The sequence below is a fragment of the Patella vulgata genome, chromosome 7 (genome assembly GCF_932274485.2).
Source record: "Patella vulgata chromosome 7, xgPatVulg1.2, whole genome shotgun sequence".
NCBI lineage: Eukaryota > Metazoa > Mollusca > Gastropoda > Patellidae > Patella > Patella vulgata.
In genome coordinates, this window is record NC_065885.2 from 68328539 (window position 1) to 68347774 (window position 19236).

Genomic DNA, 19236 nt, shown 5'->3' on the forward strand with positions numbered 1-19236 from the left:
ACCGAGAAGCTGATTTATAAAAACAAATTGAGTTAGGAAAGTGATTTATAAAATGATATTTGCGTTGGGAAACTGATTTATAAAATTCTAATTGAGCTAGGGAAGTGATTTGAGTTGGGAAAGTTATTTATAAAATTCTATTTGAGCGGGGAAGTCTATGTATAAAATATTATGCGTTAAACCACATTTCAGTTTATTTACAAATATTTTCAATTTTTGGTATAGCGCGTTTTAGGATAAAAATCATCAAAAGCGCTTTACAAGCAATGTAAACACAGAGAATGTCTGGGGAGGAGAATTTAAAATTGATCAAACAGTATTGTTTTTAATTTGATTTTATAAACATCTTCACTGTCTGTCTGTTTGATGATGTTTCGTTGTCTACATTTCAAATGAAAATGAAATGAAATGGGGTTTAACGCCCTACTGCTCTGCCCCGACTGGGCCGTACGTCATACAGACGAGCATACGTCATACAGTGTGGTATGAGATAACTTTGCCTGGTCAGCGGCGCTACGACCTACTCTTATATCGAAGGGGATATTTTACGTGCACGCCAATGTGTTCACGCGACCTCTAAGCTAGCGAGCCAGCATCTTACTCACTTAGCCACCGTGGCTCCCATGTCTAAAAGCTCCGGGTAACAAATACAATATTTTAATATTTACTCACCCCAATTATAATCAAATAAGGAAATGGTATACGTCATTTTCTCAACGGTGAAGGTCATTTGAAGGTTACAGATATCTATATTAAGACGGAGATTAACCGATCGTTTGATGATACCAACATAAAGACAACAATCTATAGTTGAACAATCAGTTGACCAATAACATCTGGTTGTATCTGGTAACGTAGGTAGGTTGATGGTAGAAGGACAATCTGAATAACAACAATAAATATACCATATCTTATAGTTATTTTCTTTTTTCCCTTTCACGTATTTCACCGAATATAACTGATTAGAAATCTCAATAATGTTTTTTAAAAATGGAATATAAGTCACTATGTACACATTCATATTACATGAATAGTTTCGTCTAGTTTATGGTTCCAAATAGTATCACCATACGTCCTTGTAAATACCCCATATTTTGTTTCTCCAGATCACCTGAAACTGTTTTATTATCATGTTATGAAAATCAATTGGGGTACTATCAAAATACCCAGAGCAGCTCTAATTCTGCTATTTTAAAAGACACCCGAAAACGTATTAAACTTAAATATTCTAAGAATAACGATGGTTAATTGGCTAAGCACATTAACCATTGTACAAATTTTAATTCTTGACCAATGAAAAGGCTGCATTATTAAAATATTTCAGTTAAAGTTTAGAATGTCTAACAATGTGTAAAATCTACCATGTAATAAAACAACTTATCTCACCTTTCTTCCAGTTTTTACCATTAGCTGGTATATAAGGTGAAGCTTCTCTATTACAACCAGGTTCAGTGAGATATCCTGATAAATCTACTTCTTCTAATAATTTATCTATCAACACATCAGTTAAAGACGAGATACTTGGTAATTGCTCTTTCAGTTTCCAATCTGCCAACGAAAATCCTGTAAAAAAAAATTAATAAATTTGTACAAAAAATAATATATTAGTACAAAAAAAAAAAAAAAATGATAATAAATTAGTACAAAACATTTGATACAAAAATAATAAATTAGTAGTACTATACATATACTGTGCATTGATTTTGTAAAACAAAAAAAAAGAAAAGAAAAAATCTTAACAATATCAACAATCCACCCCCAAATCGGACTGGAAAACAGAGTCAGATTAAACATAAATACTGCCAGAACTGGGCTTAAACACATAAATACCGTGATTAAACTAGATCAAAGTACTTACATTCCAATTTCATTGTACTTTAATTAGGAAAGATTGTAATTTATATTTGAGGAAAGATTGTAATATAATTTATATTTGAGGAAAGATTGTAATATAATTTATATTTAATGTAAGATTGTAATATAATTTATATTATTAATGGTACTTACGGTTCTCCAGTAACGATTGTTGAAAGTTACATAATGGTTGTGGAATCTGTTTCTTGTCTATAACTGATTTATCATATAGACATTTATCTTTATCTATACATACACTGATATTAACACTCATCTCTATTGCTTTCTCTCCTAGTAATCGGCTCAATATAAAACTATAAATACAAATATAATCATCTATCAATTTTAATATAACCCTATCAATTTTAATATAACCATTTAAAGTTTATTTATTAGGTATTTACATGAAAACAATCTACACACCAACGTATATTATTTGATTTGAGATATTTAGTACAATCGAATAGAATCTTTAGAATGGTACAACATAACTAATTCGAAAAAGGTGGCATAGCAAATGATAATCGTCTCTGCCCCCCCCCCCCCTCACTTTTTAAGCTTATTTGTAAAGGGTTAATCTAACTGTGTGCTGCCCAATGGCACGTAAACTTGATTATGTTTGATAATTATAATATTAAATATATCACATATTGTACTAGTACTTACTCTACTCGGACAACTCCCTTTAAATAGAAATGGTCTACTTCACCTGCAATACAAAATAAACGATAAACACCTAGTACCATCTCTCCCTAATTGTTACTAATAACAACAGGGAAGTAAACTAGAGAACAGTACCTGCATTCCATATTCCATAGAATTGTGACGTAATAGGCGCTAAACCTATTTTTTTAGACCAAAATAAAGTATTGAACTATTATTTAATTAGTGATGTGATCAGTTTTAAAGGATTAACAGGTGATAAAGGATGACAGATTAAAGGATTAACAGGTGATAAAGGATGACAGATTACAGGTGTATTATATAAGAGCTAAATCTGCATATTCCAGATATTTTTTTTGGCTTCAAATGCTATATAAAGTATCATTTATTCACACGACAATACCAATAATCAACTCTCTAGTCCATCGGGTGGTCGAGATTTAAATGGATTAGAACATTTACAAGTTTAACGGTAAAATGGATAATTGAGATTTAGTCACGTGTGTCCAGTATCATTGCTACGAAAATAAACATATATGCTACATCTTCCAACACTCAAAACTTTGCTCGTGCAGAATAAAGTAATTGGAATGATATTTTCAGTATATTCATTTTTCATTATCTATTTTGTACTAGTATAGCAAGAACGACCAACATCGTTATCTAACTCTTACATAATACATGTTTAATTGTTTTAATTCTGAAAACCTACCCCATTGGTAATTAAATAGTTTTCTCTTATAGGAGAGATTCTCAATGGTGGCCGTGATAGTATAATCACACAGATTCACATCCACACCAAAATAGAAAGATCTATCGAGGAAACCAACATCAACACAGCAATCTATAGATGTACAGCGTGATCCCATGTGACAGGTCAAGGCATCGGGTAGATCGGGTAAGTAAGGAATCACTTTAGGTGAAGGACATTCTGAAAATCAAAATTACACGATATATAAATTTATCGAATTACAAGATATAAGAATTTTTATCAAATTATAACATATAAAAATTTCACAAATTATAACATATAGGAATTTATCAAATTATAACATATAGGACTTTATCAAATTATAACATATAGGACTTTATCAAATTATAACATATAGGACTTTATCAAATTATAACATATAGGACTTTATCAAATTATAACATATAAGACTTTATCAAATTATAACATATATAACATATAGGACTTTATCAAATTATAACATATAGGACTTTATCAAATTATAACATATAGGACTTTATCAAATTATAACATATAGGACTTTATCAAATTATAACATATAGGACTTTATCAAATTATAACATATAGGACTTTATCAAATTATAACATACATGATTTTTTTGTATCAAATTATAACATATAGGATTTATTTTTATCAAATTATAACATAGAGAATTTTTTTTTGTATCAAATTATAACATATATTAATCTATCAAATTATAACATATATTAATCTATCAAATTATAACATATATTAATCTATCAAATTATAACATATATTAATCTATCAAATTATAACATATATTAATCTATCAAATTATAACATATATTAATCTATCAAATTATAACATATATTAATCTATCAAATTATTAGATATATGAATTGATCAAATTTTAAAATTACTCTCAATTTTTGCTACCACTTGACTTTTTGAAATACCTTTAATGTGTTAAATACAACTTTGTGTAAAGCCAATTAAGGTAGTGAATACGTATAATAATATTAAACAGTTTAAATTTTACCGTTTGTCCATCCTTTCACATCAGCAGAAGCAAATTGATCTTTGGTTCTATCACACGGTGTAGTTCGAAGATATCCTGCTATTCCTAGTTCTTCATATAACTTAGCTGTGAGAGTGGATGTTAGTTTCTGTAGACCGGCTTGTTTCTGTTCTTCTAGCCAGTTGGTTATAGAAAAATCTGAAGAGAAGAGAAGATATATATATATACACAGAAACAATCCATGTAGAACATTCATACATTTAATCTCAACAACAATTATAGAAAAATTAATAGATATTACAGACATGTCAATTAAAACATAAATAGAAAATATACGACAAAAAAATATCTTCAGGGTAAATACTTCATAACAAAACATCTGTTTTATGGGGTTGGCTTTTAGCACTGATTAACACCCAATACATTCGGAAATATACCTTTTGTAGTGTTATTGGGGGGGGGGGGGGCGTGGTGGATCAGTGGGTATGACGTTGGCTCGCTAGCCAGAAGGTCTCTGATTGGCTCCTGGATCCTCCGGCTTTTCCCCACTGCTAAAGACCCCTATGTACAGGCGAATTATTGAAAAAAAATTGAACCACACGTTAAGTCCCATCTCTCCCCTCCCCCTCTCCCTCCCTCTCTCCCTCCCTCTCTCCCTCTCTCTCTCTCTTACCTTGTAATGCCAGTGTACTGTCCCAATCACAGATTAATTTTGGTATTCTTGCATTTGTTAGAACAGGAATAGAAATCAGACATGGTTTATTGGCTTCTAAACAAACACTTATATTTAAGTTTACCAAAAATTTCTTCTCAGAACTCAGATCATCAATTACAAACCTGAAAAAATAATCATTGGTCAATAATCATTGGTCAATAATCATTGGTTAATAAGTTTACAGGAAAATATGTTTGTTATGTTGGCTATATCATTCCATGGTGTCATATAAAGTTGGCAATACTAATTAGTATACCACATTAAACATTCATTGCTTTAAAGGGTGCATGGCTCTTTTCTTTGCAACTTTAAAATATACGAAAATTATTCTAAACAACACATTGATGTAATATGAATGCATATAAAGTGATTTATATTTAGTTTTTTTAAAATAAATTATTGTCATTTCTAATCAATTATGTTCCGTCGACATACGTGAACAGTTCAAATTGAACGACAATCGTTTATGCCTGCTTAGTAAATTCTACGTATTTTTTTAAAAATTATTTTGCCGTTTGTGAATCAGTCATTAATTCGGTATTGTCTTCTAGAGTATGTTTTTTTTTTTTCGTTCATTCATTAGAAATGGCGTCAGAAACCATTGAGTTAGAGGTTTAGCCCTTTTAATAGAAAGATAGGAATAATTAAAACATCGTATATTAGATAGGATCTATATACTTACTCGACCCGAACTAATTTCTTTAATGTAAAATGTTCAAGTGTTCCTGAAAGTACATATATATACGTATAACAATAATCACAATATATATATATATATGTTGTGTAGTAAAGTCATACTAAACTTAGGCTGTCTGTCTACAATTAGCTCCGCTTGGGAACAGACACTAAGCTAGTTGACCGACATTTTAATTCCCAAATCGATGATTGTACGTAGTCGAAAGCATTAAGTACACTTCAAGAATTATGAGAAGAATTTATTCCACTTCCATTTAAAAAAATTGAAATTCTGATTGTATGAAAAGTGATTGTATTACTTACCCCACTGGTAATTAATCAAGTTTCTGTTAAACTGATATTTCTCAATTCCAACCCGGAAGGTAAAATCACAAGGATTAAGGAAGATGAGGGCTTCAAATGATCGTTTGAGAGGTCCTACATTTACACAACATTGTACACCACCACATGTATCTGGTATATAACACGTTAGATCTGAAGGTAGGCTTGGTAGATTACTTACAGCTGGACAGGCTGAAAAATACAATAATAATACTCAACACAAACTACTTTATTTTGGGACTAACATATGGTACGGGTGTTTAACTGTTGGAGGACCCAGAAGGACCCAGAAAAAAAATGGGGTTAGTCAGGCGGTCCTGACTCAGTAGTAGATCTTATGATGGGTGTCAGGTAGACGACAGGGTATGACTCCACAGTACAATATCAATATCAAGGTGCTCACTCAAAGGGATCTCCCTTACATTGGGTTTCCTAACTTGTTGTGTATGAACCGTTACGGTGTTTTGTAATTTGTTAGTGCAACCGATGTATGGTTCGGCAAATCCATAAAATATTCCCAGACTTAAGTTAAGAATTTACTCAACTTTCAATCACCGTTTTTGAGAAATATCTTTGATCAAGAAACACAAAACGTTGCACACAGTTTCTTATAAAGGGCTATTATTTAGTTCAAATAAGGTGAAAGATTTTGAGTAATTTCTTAACTTAAACATGCATTATGCAAGAGCTAAATCTGTCTATTGCAGGTCTTTCTTTAGGCCTGAAATGTTATCTAAATTATTAATTAGACATTAATTAACTTATCCAGACCATAATCAACTCTAGATGGCATCGCTAGCCTGCGATCTTAAGTGGATTGTGAGCCGATTTAGTGCATAACTTTCCTTCTCGATTAAACGATTAAATGGAAAATCGAGACTATGCTGTTTATCGTACTGACTTTAGTAATGATGACCGAGGCTAGGCAGAAATTTCGTCCGCTTAGTTCTCGGTTCATAGTAGATCAATTTAAATGAAATTTTCAGCAAATTGCCTTTACATTATCTAGTTTTTAATTATTATAGTGAGAACTGCCAACTCGTTATCGAATCTCCCATAATATATCTTTAAGTCTCGGGGCCAGTTCATACACTCATTGAGAAAACATCCTCCACTGACCATTTGTCCATCCACCAACAGCACCAGAGTAAACACCAGTATTTCCATCACATTGTGGGTCATTAAGATAAGCAGCTATACCAAGTTCTTCATATAACTTAGATAAAACAATAGATGATAGCTGATCTCCAATTTGCTGTCCTTTCTCAGCCAACCACGTCTCCAGAGAGAAATCTAAAATAATCAAAATACATCTAATTAATCTGATTATCAAAAATAAAACTCAAATCATTCAGTAATTAACCTTTATGTAATGGCGGACGAAAGATATTTGGTTATATGGACCTGGTGGTGTGAAGCTCCCCTCCCTCCATCACCCTAATTGACGAAAGGGCCATAGTGTTTTTCATTGCAGTAATTAATCACCAAATTATGTTATAAATACTCTTGCATACATGATAACAAACTCAAATCATTCAGCAATTAAACTTTATGTAATGGCGGATGGAAGATATTTGGTTATGTGGACCTGGTGGTGTGAAGCTACCCTCACTGCTTCAACCCAATCGACGAAAGGGCCATAGTGTTTTTGATTGCAGTAATTAATCACCAAATTATTTTATAAATACCCTCGCATTGCATACATGAAAACAACGGGTGCTAACCCAGTATATATTCGGTTGATCATTCGGATAATCGAATTATGGATAAAGAACCTTTTTAGTCCATTCACCCATGAACCCGTGGCTGTAGTTAAGTCTTAAAGATCCCCACATCTAGATATCGTGAAAGGTTGTTTAAAATCTATGAACATGTGGCTGTACCTAGTCTTAAAGATCCCCACATCTAGATGAAAGATTATAAAAAACACTTGTTTAAACTATATTTATCAATACCTTTAATACTGTAGTCACTTTCCCAATCACACAATACTTTAGGAACTTTGGCGTTTTCTAGAACTGGTATCACTAAACATGGTGAGTTGGAATCAAAACAGAATGTAGATGATAAACTGATCATATATTGTTTGGCACCATCTAAATTATCAATAACAAACCTGGGGAATAACAATAACAATTTCAACATTTGATTAATTCAACTATTTTGAAAAATAAATATTGAAATAAAATGGTATTAAATATCCTACTGCTCTATCTCAACCGAGCTAATGGAGGCATACTTAGGAGTTGCCGTTAACTCTTCATTGTGTTCCAGCTGTCAAAGATTCTTTTACGAGCACGCCAACGTGTACTGAGGACTTCCACTACTACTGACAACCACGCTGGAAGATCTAGGGAAACTTTCTCGATCAACATTAACGATTAAGAAAGCCGAAATGATTAAAATGTGTAAATATCAGCTAGACATCAGCTATATCTGAACAGAATCTATATTCGTCTTTAGAGTCCAAGTTTAAATTAAACAACTTACTCTATACCAACTACACCATTTATATTGAATTGTTCTCTTGTACCTGAAAGTAATACATTGTTTTAATATAACATTTAACAAATATATGTTCTAGAGCACTATAAACGTTTTGTTAAATACTATGTAAAAACAATAAATGATTTATTTTCATTATGATATAAAACCATCAATCAGTGTCGCATTAACTACAGGCTAGTGTCCCAAGATCCGGGCTGGGGGAGGGGGGGGGGTCCAGCCAAGGCGTATAATAGTTTTTACAACGTGAAATGGCTTTCTTACACTCACTAATCTTAAAAATCCGTCATCATCCTCGGTTTTCCTCTCAATTGCATGCTACTATAGTAGTGAGGGTCGGGGAACTGGTATGGGCTATATACACGAAATAGCTAGGGCTTCTCCTAATCTAAATCCGACAGAGCTATCAATTCTTTATATTTAATAAAACTTACCCCATTGATAATTGAGTAGAGTTTTCTTGTAAACCAAATTCTCGATGGATACAGTTAGAGTGTAATCACAAGCGTTAAGGTAGACCTTGACATTGAATGAATGTCCTATGACAGGAACGGATACACAACAGTCAATTCCCGTACAGAAATCTGGTATACGGCATGTCACATAATCTGGTAGTTTACCAAAATTCAATGTTGTAACAGGACAATCTGCATTAAAAATAAAAGACTAAAAATACAAGGCTACAATATTAAACCATAAAGAGACTATTTGTGATTTGATGTTGGATGGCCCAGCCTCATACTCTGGCTGGTCAGTCATCTCTGGCTTAAAGTCGTGGTTTCGACCCCTGATGTGATGGTATGTGGGTTTACTTCAGGTACTCTGGACACTTAACCACTGAGACTATATTGTGAAACCTTTAAACACTATCCATAGAACTGTGTTGTGTTATATTATTTTAAAGTAATAGCTAAATTGCTATTCTGATAACTTAGCTCAGAATTAGGTAATTTGACTGAAATTGTCAATATATTCATTATTCATTATTTATTTGTAAACTATTGCAACAAGAATGGTCAGCTCCTACCTAAATCTTACATAATGCTTCTTAAAGCTTACATTTGCTTCTCTGGTTTCTGCGGATTTTGTCGTCTAATATTCCAAATACTTAAAGCGTATTTTTGTTTGTCTGGTTTTTGTGTTTTTGTTGTGTATTGTTGTCTTCCTGCATTGATCAATATAAATACATAAAGCCTGTGTCTGCTTGTCGGTTGGCGCAATATAGCCTGGTTGGAACTGCCGTGGCATACAACTCCATTTCATTAATTCATTTGCTTAACCTGTCTTCGTGGATATTCTTGTTTTGTGTTTTATTTATGTATTAGTAAAGAAGTGTAAACTTACCATATTTCCACCCATTAACATTAGCTGGAGAATAAACACTACTACTTCGATCACACTGTGGTTTTAATAGATATCGTGATATACCCAGGGCTTCAAATAATTTAGATAAAGTTAAATCCGACAGTTTGTCACCTATATTAGCATACTGTTCTTCTAAAAATTTAGTTAAATTGAATCCTGAAAGATAAAAACTTAGTAAAGAAAAGAATCGCAACAAACACAAATTAATAACACAATAAAAGTAATCCATTAAATTTAATTAGCCCAGTCCGCTGCCGAAAATTAGGACGTTAAACACCATTTCATTTCCATTTCTCGGGTTTCCCTTTGTCAGTGGTGTCTATTCGTTCTCAGAGGTCTCGTGTACACAATGGCGTGCATGTAAAAGATCTATTGACAGTTGGGATTCGAAATAAGAGTAGCCCATAGTGCCGCTGTCTGGACCAAATGTCCCTCCTACCTGTGAACACCGATTGGGCTAATGGTGTTTAACGGCCTACTTTTCAGCAGCAAACTGGGCTCATCACGACGGCCATACCCCATACAAGGTGATATGACGAACATTTTGTTCCGACACAACAATTGAATTCAAACTTCCAGGGGTTCATTAACGTGCACGGGACCACGGGACTGATAATTATAGCCCTACAGATTCAACTGCTGGGGATCATTTACGTGTACGTGACCACGGAACTAGATAATTGAAGCTCTACAGATTCAACTATAAACAAATACTTATATTACCTTTAAGTGCCATTGTTGCATTCCAATCACAGAATAGTTTAGGTATTCGAGCATTATTCATGAGATTAAATGTTGATTGACATGGTTTATCAGAACTCAGACATACACTCATGTTCATACTCAATAAAAACTGTTTTTCTCCTACTAGATTATCTATTGTATAGCTAGAATAAACAAGATATAGACATTACAGTCTGGACATACACGTCTATCTGTTGTATAGACATTACATTACATTACAGTCTGGACATACACGTATATCTACTGTATAGCTAGAATATACAAGATATATATATACACATAACAGTCTAGACATACACGTCTACCTGGAAACTCCAGAACAATGGCTGCTATGGTTAAAACAGGTACAACCAATTAATATTATGAAACTATTCTTACATTTTCAGTACAAATTTCTTATATTGTTAGTGAGACAGGATTTTTTTTTATAAAATATTCTTGCATAAATATTTGATTATTTAATTAAGAAAACAAAATCAAAATACCAACGCTAGACAACGCCCTGGCTTGGATTCAGTCCGATTCAAAATAGGCAGGCTTATTACATTGCGAACAGCAAAGATCGATGAAATTTCAATTCAACATATCTTTGTATATTCTGAATGGAATTGAATCATTATTGGAATGATTTTCCTATTAGAGGTTCACCTTTCACAATATTGTAGTTTGCAAATCAAATGGTTTCGATAGCGCTAAAAGAATGCAATTAGACTATAAGAAATTGCTGATTACTCTTGTCCATCATAATTGTTGATGAATTGTTAGTGTAGATTTTTTTTAGAAGTTTAATTTAAATTATCGGGAGAAGACTTGTATTACATGTAATATACATCTAATATAAATTACTTACTCGATTCTTATAACACCACGTAAATTGAAATGAGCTGGTTTACCTGCAACGGAAAATAGTGAATGATTATATTTACCATAATAACTTGAAGACAAAATATAGATCTGCACTAAACAGATTTAGCTGTTACATTAAGTCCCCCTGGACTTACTAATAACATATATTTAAACATAAATACAGACTTTCAGTCAATACACAATACAAACTATTCTTACAAACATACTTGTCTTTAAAATATTTAAATTCATGGACTTCGAGCTTCATGTGCTCTTTGGTGTCTTGGCCGAGAAAGTCCTATACAATTTTCCGGCATGGTTCCCCCTTGTCAGTTGTGCAGGACAGAGGGCATGGCAAGGGGCAACGTATAGTCGCTCGGATGAGACGATAAACTGGGGTCTTTATTTGGATCGGTGTAATAAAGCTACTTACCCCATTCATAATTAACCAATGATTTTTTAAACTTGACATCTTCAATACCAATAGTTAATACATATGTACACATGTTGATACTGGCTAAAGCATTAAATGATCGACGTAGGAATGGTACCTCGAGACAACAGTTAATACCAGTACAATAATCGGGTACATTACAGAATATCTTAGATGGTAACGTTGGTAGATTCAGGGCCAGTGGGCATTCTAAAAAATAACATTTAAATATGTAACATATCTATACAATAACGTTAGCTGTTTATTGTTTAACATTGTGTGTCTTGTCCATGGGTTTGTCTTGTGTAATTGTTCATGTGTGGTGCAGTCGTCCCGTACTTTAACATGTATATACGAACTAAATATGCAACACATGATTCTTCACCCGAATTCACAAGAATGCTTTAAGGTTAATAGAAACCCATCTGTTGACCGAAATATAGAACAAACAAACTGTGCTGACAACAAAATGTGTTGGCTAAGTAAGACGAATCTAATCTTAATAAAATCAGATCATAATGTATTGCAATAAATAAGGGCCCTTCCATAAATATATTTCTTTAACGGCATGCGCCTTGGACAATTGCGAATGGATTGACGGACTCAAATTCCTGATATGACGTCACAATACCTAAATGGCTATGAGAAATGTATAAATTTAAACATCAATTCTTTAAACAACGGTTGTAAAAATTACGATAACCCAGACGTACCTATGTTCCAACCATTCTGTTGGGGAGCGTACGGTGCTACAGCTGTATCACACATAGGATCTTGTAAATAAGGTGCCACACCCAGTCGTTCTAAGAGTTGGTCCACCAGGGTATCCGTCAAACTATCACCAATATTAGCAGCTTGTTCTTGCAACCATTCGTCCAATTTAAAATCTATATAAAAATATTAGATAACATAAGTCAATCAATCCGTCAAATTTTCGCCTTTGTTTGTCTGAAACTGTGGTCAACATACAAATAAACAATCCTAGGTCGCGGTGGCTCTGTGAGTAAGACGTAGCCGTAGGAATGAGGGTCTGGCAAGCGACATCGTGTGGCCGTTCGGATGGGATGGAAAACCGAGATCCCGTAATGGGATCGTTGCCATGTATCCGCAAAAACTCCATGGAACAGAAGAATTTGTAAACTGTACTGCAGTGGATACAAAAATATCACTAAAGTCTGGCGCTGCTCTGAAATGGCTCTGAATAGTTCAATGTTTACATCTAGAGGTATTTTCAATATGTACCATGAATAGATAATATTAAAACGTCTTCTTTAAGGGGTAAGGCTATCCGAATTTTCTTTTTTAATTTGAAAGCCATTGAATAGAGAATATTACGGGTAGTTTGGAAATGTAGAAATTTTCAGGATATTTAAACAAATATCTGCAACATTACCATGCCATTTTCAATTCAATAAATGTTATTTTAAAATAAAAAAAAACAAAACAATTTTTCGGATAGCCTCGCCCCTTCAAGAAGAATACCCCCCCCCACTTAACAATACCTGTATACTAGGATAGCTCTTACCTTTTAAAGCAAGAGTAGCGTCCCAATCACAGAGTAATTTAGGAACTCTCATGTCAGTGAATACAGGTATTTCTAGTTGACAGATCTCACCAGCAGTGAGGCAAGCACTAAGTCTCATATTGACGATAAACTGTTTCTCACCCTGTAGATCATCTATACTGAATCTATTTATAGACAATTAAACACAAAATAACATCTTCGCCATATATAACGGCAACACAGGATTATTTAAAGCAATGATTTAATAAGGATCTTTTAATTATTTCAACATTTCAAATAAACGGTTTAAATTTTTTATACTTACGTCAGTTTGAATAAGCCACCGATATCAATAATTTCATCTTTACCTGAAGTTAATAAATACATCATATAAACCAATTGTAATAATTGACTACAATTGTTTATTCATTTTCAGCGTTTTCTGAATTTTTATCTGGATTATCACCCTTTTTTATCATTGTTTAATTGTTAACGTTGTAACTGGCGACATCAACAAGAAGACTGTCGCCATCATTCTGCATACCGTTTAGACAGGTGGTATTATTTCTATTGTATTTTTCTTGTAATTTATTGTTTTATTTTGTTTTTATTTTGAGTGAAGCCCGTTTTGTTTTATAATTATAAATGGTCTAAGAAAGTAAAATCAATAATGTCCTCACCCCATTCATAATCCACCAGTGAGATATTAAAGAATATTTTCTCAATACCAACACTCATCTGGAAATTACAAGCATCAATAAGTATATGTGCTTGGAATGATCGTCTAACCTGTGATACCTCAGTACAACAGATGATACCCGTACAATAATCAGGTATATAACATCCTAGATTACTAGGAAGGGCTGGTAGGGTCATATTCAGGGGACAATCTGAAATTAAATATAATCACAACAATTAACTAAAAATTGTACAAAATAAGAATAAATTGATTCCTATAAAATCGCTTGGAGTGGATTTTCACAAGCAGGTTCATACTGGATTTAGAGCCGCGGTGACTCATTGGGGTCCGTCAATACCACCACATACTACCCAATACGACAAATAATACTCAATACCATCCAATATTACCCAATACTACATAATACCATCCATTACTACACAATGCCACCCAATACAACACAATACTACACAATGCCACCCAATACCAAGCAATACTACACAATACCACCCAATACCAAGCAATACTACACAATGCCACCCAATACCACGCAATACTACACAATACCATCCAATACTACACAATGCCACCCAATACTAACACGATTCTACCAAATACCACCAAATACTTCCCTATTATTGTGAAAAAACTGACAGAATACATACCCTTTTTCCATCCATTATTTGCTGTGGCAGTTTTAAACGGCTCTTTAACAAAATTACATGGTTCGTCTTTCAGGAATTCCGTTATACCAAGCTGGTCCATTAACTGATTGGCTAAAATAGCTGTTAATTCACCACCTCTTTCTTTCAACCAGTTCTTCAGTGAGAAATCTAGAAAAGAGTGGAGATCGCTGTAGACAGAGGTCGCATAATCTGCAACGTACACGACACGTGCTATACAAAACGTATGTTCCAATATCGACCAGTTTGAAGAAAATGTAAATAATTATTTATTGTATTTCTGATATATGTCAACATGGGAACGTTAGTGGTGATGATGTTTAACATAGATACATGTCCGAATACACTGTTTCTTGGTAATAGCTCCAATACAATGTTTTTGGGTAAACGCACGAATATACAGCGGTTGTTTTCGCAAACCAACAAAATTCTAAAAAATGCATTTATTACTACCTTTTATTTTGAATCCCATCTGCATGTTACAAAGTGGCATTGGTAATCTGTTCTGTGTAAACACTGGTAATTCTACTTCACATGAATCTGGTCCCTTGAGACACATCTTGACAGTGAGATCCACAATGAATATCTTCTCGTTAACTAAACGATCTATCTTAAAACTAATAAAACAACAACATATATTACCAGCCATTCTCAATCCTATTCCAAGCGCAAAAATATAAAATGAGATGGGGTTTAACATCCTACTGTTCTGCTCCGACTGGGCTAATGAAGCATGGCGTACGCATTACAGTGTGCTGTGAGGGAAATTTTCGTTTAAAAAAGAGGAGATTACAGCCATTTGTGGCCAAATAACATTCATAGTTCTCTCAAATAATTGTATTATCATGGATACTAATGTTAGATATAGACAATAATTGTATTACCATGGATACTATTTTTAGATATAAACAATACAAACCTAATGAACATCACTTCACTTAATTTCTGCTCTTTTTCTTCGCCTAAATAATAAACAAATAAAATGCACTCTTGATTAACGTCCTACACTTTTTTTTAACAAACAAAATTACATAGCTAAAAACAACAATAACAAACAAAATTACATAGCTAAAAACAACAATGATAAACAAAATTACATAGCTAAAAACAACAATAACAAACAAAATTACATAGCTAAAAACAACAATGATAAACAAAATTACATAGCTAAAAACAACAATAACAAACAAAATTACATAGCTAAAAACAACAATAACAAACAAAATTACATAGCTAAAAACAACAATAATAAACAAAATTACATAGCTAAAAACAACAATGATAAACAAAGTTACATAGCTAAAAACAACAATAACAAACAAAATTACATAGCTAAAAACAACAATGATAAACAAAGTTACATAGCTCAAAACAACAATAACAAACAAAATTACATAGCTAAAAACAACAATAACAAACAAAATTACATAGCTAAAAACAACAATGATAAACAAAGTTACATAGCTCAAAACAACAATAACAAACAAAATTACATAGCTAAAAACAACAATGATAAACAAAATTACATAGCTAAAAACAACAATGATAAACAAAGTTACATAGCTCAAAACAACAATGATAAACAAAGTTACATAGCTCAAAACAACAATAATAGTAATAAATAAAGTTACATAATCAATAAATAAAACTACAACAACAATAATTGTAATAATAATAATAAAGTTACATAGTTAACAAGGACAATAATGATGATTGTAACAATAAATTATTTTTTGAAAAATGAAATATTAAACAAATTAAATAAAATAATCCAAGATTAAAGTATAAAAACCTACCCCAAGCATATTCAAGAATAGGAAATTTAAATCCAAATTTCTCGATTGCACCTTCTATGACGTAATTGCAGGTGTCAATATACAGGTATGCGTTAATTGACATGTCAAGAATATCATTATACAGACAGCAATCTACACCAGTACAATAGTCAGGTATATAACAATTAACAGGTGCGTTGATAGCTGGTAGATTCTTCACCTTGGGACAATCTAGACAAGAGAAAATGTAGATATTGAGAACACGAGACAATGTAGCTCTTGAGAACACGAGACATTGTAGATATTGAGAACACGAGACAATATGAGATAGTGTAGATATTGAGAACACGAGACAGAGTAGAAAAACATAGGGATTGTGTTGATGAATGTTTATTATATTAGAAACGTCGCCCATATAAAACAGTAATTGTTCTTCCATAAGTATATGTTATAGTTTATTGCTCTATCCAGTTACTAAATGATTAATAATAGAGGTGTGTGTGTGCGTGTGCGTGCGTGCGCGTGTGTGTGTGTAAGCGTGAAAGAGTGTGTGTGTGTGTGGGGGGGGGGGGGGGTATACATTGTTTTGAAACTCAGTTCAGATACAAAATAACAAGGCTTGCTACACATGTTGTCTCAACATATTCATAGGTTAGAAAACCCAGAAATATTCAAAATATTATATTAGATATAAATTAATTTCTAATAAGACAAGCTTACCATTCTTCCAGTTATTCGTGTCCGCAGGTTGGTATTTTAAACTGGTTCTACTACAAGGTGGGTCCAACAATTTGTCAGCTATACCTAGCTGTTCTAATAACACTTGTACAGCTTGTTTCGTAAGATCTTTAGCAAGGTCTAAACCTTTAGACTTCACCCATTCAGATACAGAGAAATCTGGAATGTGAGAAAGACATAATATTTATTTTTACAATATCCACAAATATTTTCACAACAACGTCAAGCTGCACTATTTGGTTTCACGGTAAACGATGAAAGGATAAAAAGATAAAAGGTATACCGACACAAACTGATTTTATATAGTAACTATAGTAGCCTAGCACAATAAAATGGCCTGATGATTCGTTTTAACACGATGAAAGTACTAATCAGAAATTAAATTTTAAATGGTTTTCTTTCTCTAATACTTCGATTTTATTTACATTTTTAACTGAGAGTTAGATCATTGGATATTATGTTCGTGGGTTTTACAAATAGGCAGACACAGTGACTAAGTGAGTAAGACGCTGGCCCGTCAATGAGATAGTCTCGAGTTCAATCCCGATAGTGACCAAGAAAGTTCCTCCAAGTATTCCGTCATGTTTCCCCTTTGGCAAAGGTCCATAATATTGAGGGTATGACAAGGAAAGTGTCTAGTCGTTCGGATGATACGAAAAACCAGAACACACGTCTACCCTTGACAGTTGGAATTTGAAATACGAATAGGTCGAAGGCGATGTATATCATTCCATTTGAGTTAGGAAGGCGATGTATATCATTCCATTTGAGTTTGGAAGTCGATGTATAAAGTTCATTTAAGCGAGGAAATCGCTGTATAAAACCATTTGATTTGGGAAGGTGATACATAAAAGCCCGTCTTCATTAGCCCAGCGTTAAACCACCAATTCATTTCAGCTTTGGTATTTTTGAGCTTCCAGTTCAAATATCCAGTTAGTTCGATGGTACTATAAAATGTTACATACATCAAATACTATTATTAACAATATCTATCTATATACTTACTTTTACATACATCCAAGACATGATATTACTATTATTAATAATATCTAACTATATACTTACTTTTAAGGTTAAAGTCTAATTTGGCATTCAGGTCACAGATGAATTGAGGTATTTCAGTTCCAACTAAAACCGGAAGTTCAACTTGACACTGATCTTTATCGAAACATACTTTGACAGTCAGATCCAATATAAACTTCTTGTCAACCTTTCGTACACCATATCTTAATAATAAATAAAAATATCACTATAAATTTAATAATGGTCGGTATTTAAAAAACACCTTTTACTAATCGGAATAAAGGTAAAGATTACAAAATGAAATGAAATGGGGTTTAACGTCCTACAAGGTTGCTCCGAACTGGGCTAATGAAGATTACAATACATATCAACGGACATATATTGACGTGAAATGGGATGAGGTTTAGCGTCCTACTGTACTGCTCCGACTGGGCTAATGAAGACGGACATACGCCATACAGTGTGCTATGCGGGACATTGTGCCAGCGGCACTATCGCCTATTCTTATATCGAATTCCAACAGCCAAGGGATCTTTTACGTGCATGCCAATGTATACACGGGACCTCGGTTCTCCGTCCCATCCGAACGACTAGAGCCCTCCGTCCTGCACAACTGGCGGAGGAAACCTCGTCGGATAATCCCTATGAACTTTCTCGGAGAATGTATGGATCGAACCTGCGACATCCGGGCTAGCGAGCCAGCGACTTACCAACCGTCTCTCCCTAATACAAACAATACTGGGTAATCAGATACCCTGATCACTAAGACATAAAAAAACAAAAAAACAACTTACTCGACATTAAAGAAATCTGATATTTTGACCTCACCAGTGACTCCTGCAAATAAATAGTATTTATCTGATTTCAGAATAACAACAGAAATATATGATTGACAGTTGTAGTGTATCTTGATTTTATAATTACTATTAACCAATGTCGGTTTCTCGAGCGCCAAATCCC

At 33.3% G+C, this 19236-nt stretch overlaps 1 protein-coding gene across 1 annotated transcript; it reads right to left on the minus strand.

Annotated features, from left to right (window-relative positions):
* Nucleotides 1–664: 664 nt before the first annotated feature.
* LOC130013594 (uncharacterized) lies at nt 665–18439 on the minus strand. The gene is made up of 27 exons (XM_056102356.1): nt 18319–18439; nt 17236–17412; nt 16537–16746; nt 15660–15702; nt 15194–15357; nt 14723–14890; nt 14059–14268; nt 13704–13746; nt 13400–13563; nt 12588–12761; nt 11875–12084; nt 11446–11488; nt 10575–10738; nt 9831–10007; nt 8921–9133; nt 8472–8514; nt 7937–8097; nt 7101–7274; nt 5964–6173; nt 5647–5689; nt 4923–5086; nt 4271–4447; nt 3230–3448; nt 2521–2563; nt 2008–2168; nt 1387–1563; nt 665–882 (listed from the first exon to the last, which is right to left on the minus strand). Exons 3-27 carry the CDS (start codon nt 16637–16639, stop codon nt 665–667), a joined length of 3666 nt encoding a protein of 1221 aa, XP_055958331.1. The 5' UTR covers nt 16640–16746; nt 17236–17412; nt 18319–18439.
* Nucleotides 18440–19236: the final 797 nt, after the last annotated feature.

Coding starts and splice junctions, on each gene's coding strand:
- LOC130013594 (XM_056102356.1), bottom strand. CDS start 16,639: ATGTCAATTAACGCATACCTGTATATTGACACCTGCAATTACGTCATA. Junction 13,747..14,058: donor ACTGGTGGATTATGAATGGG/GTGAGGACATTA, acceptor TATTAACTTCAG/GTAAAGATGAAATTATTGAT. Junction 1,564..2,007: donor ACAATCGTTACTGGAGAACC/GTAAGTACCATT, acceptor TTTTTTTTACAG/GATTTTCGTTGGCAGATTGG.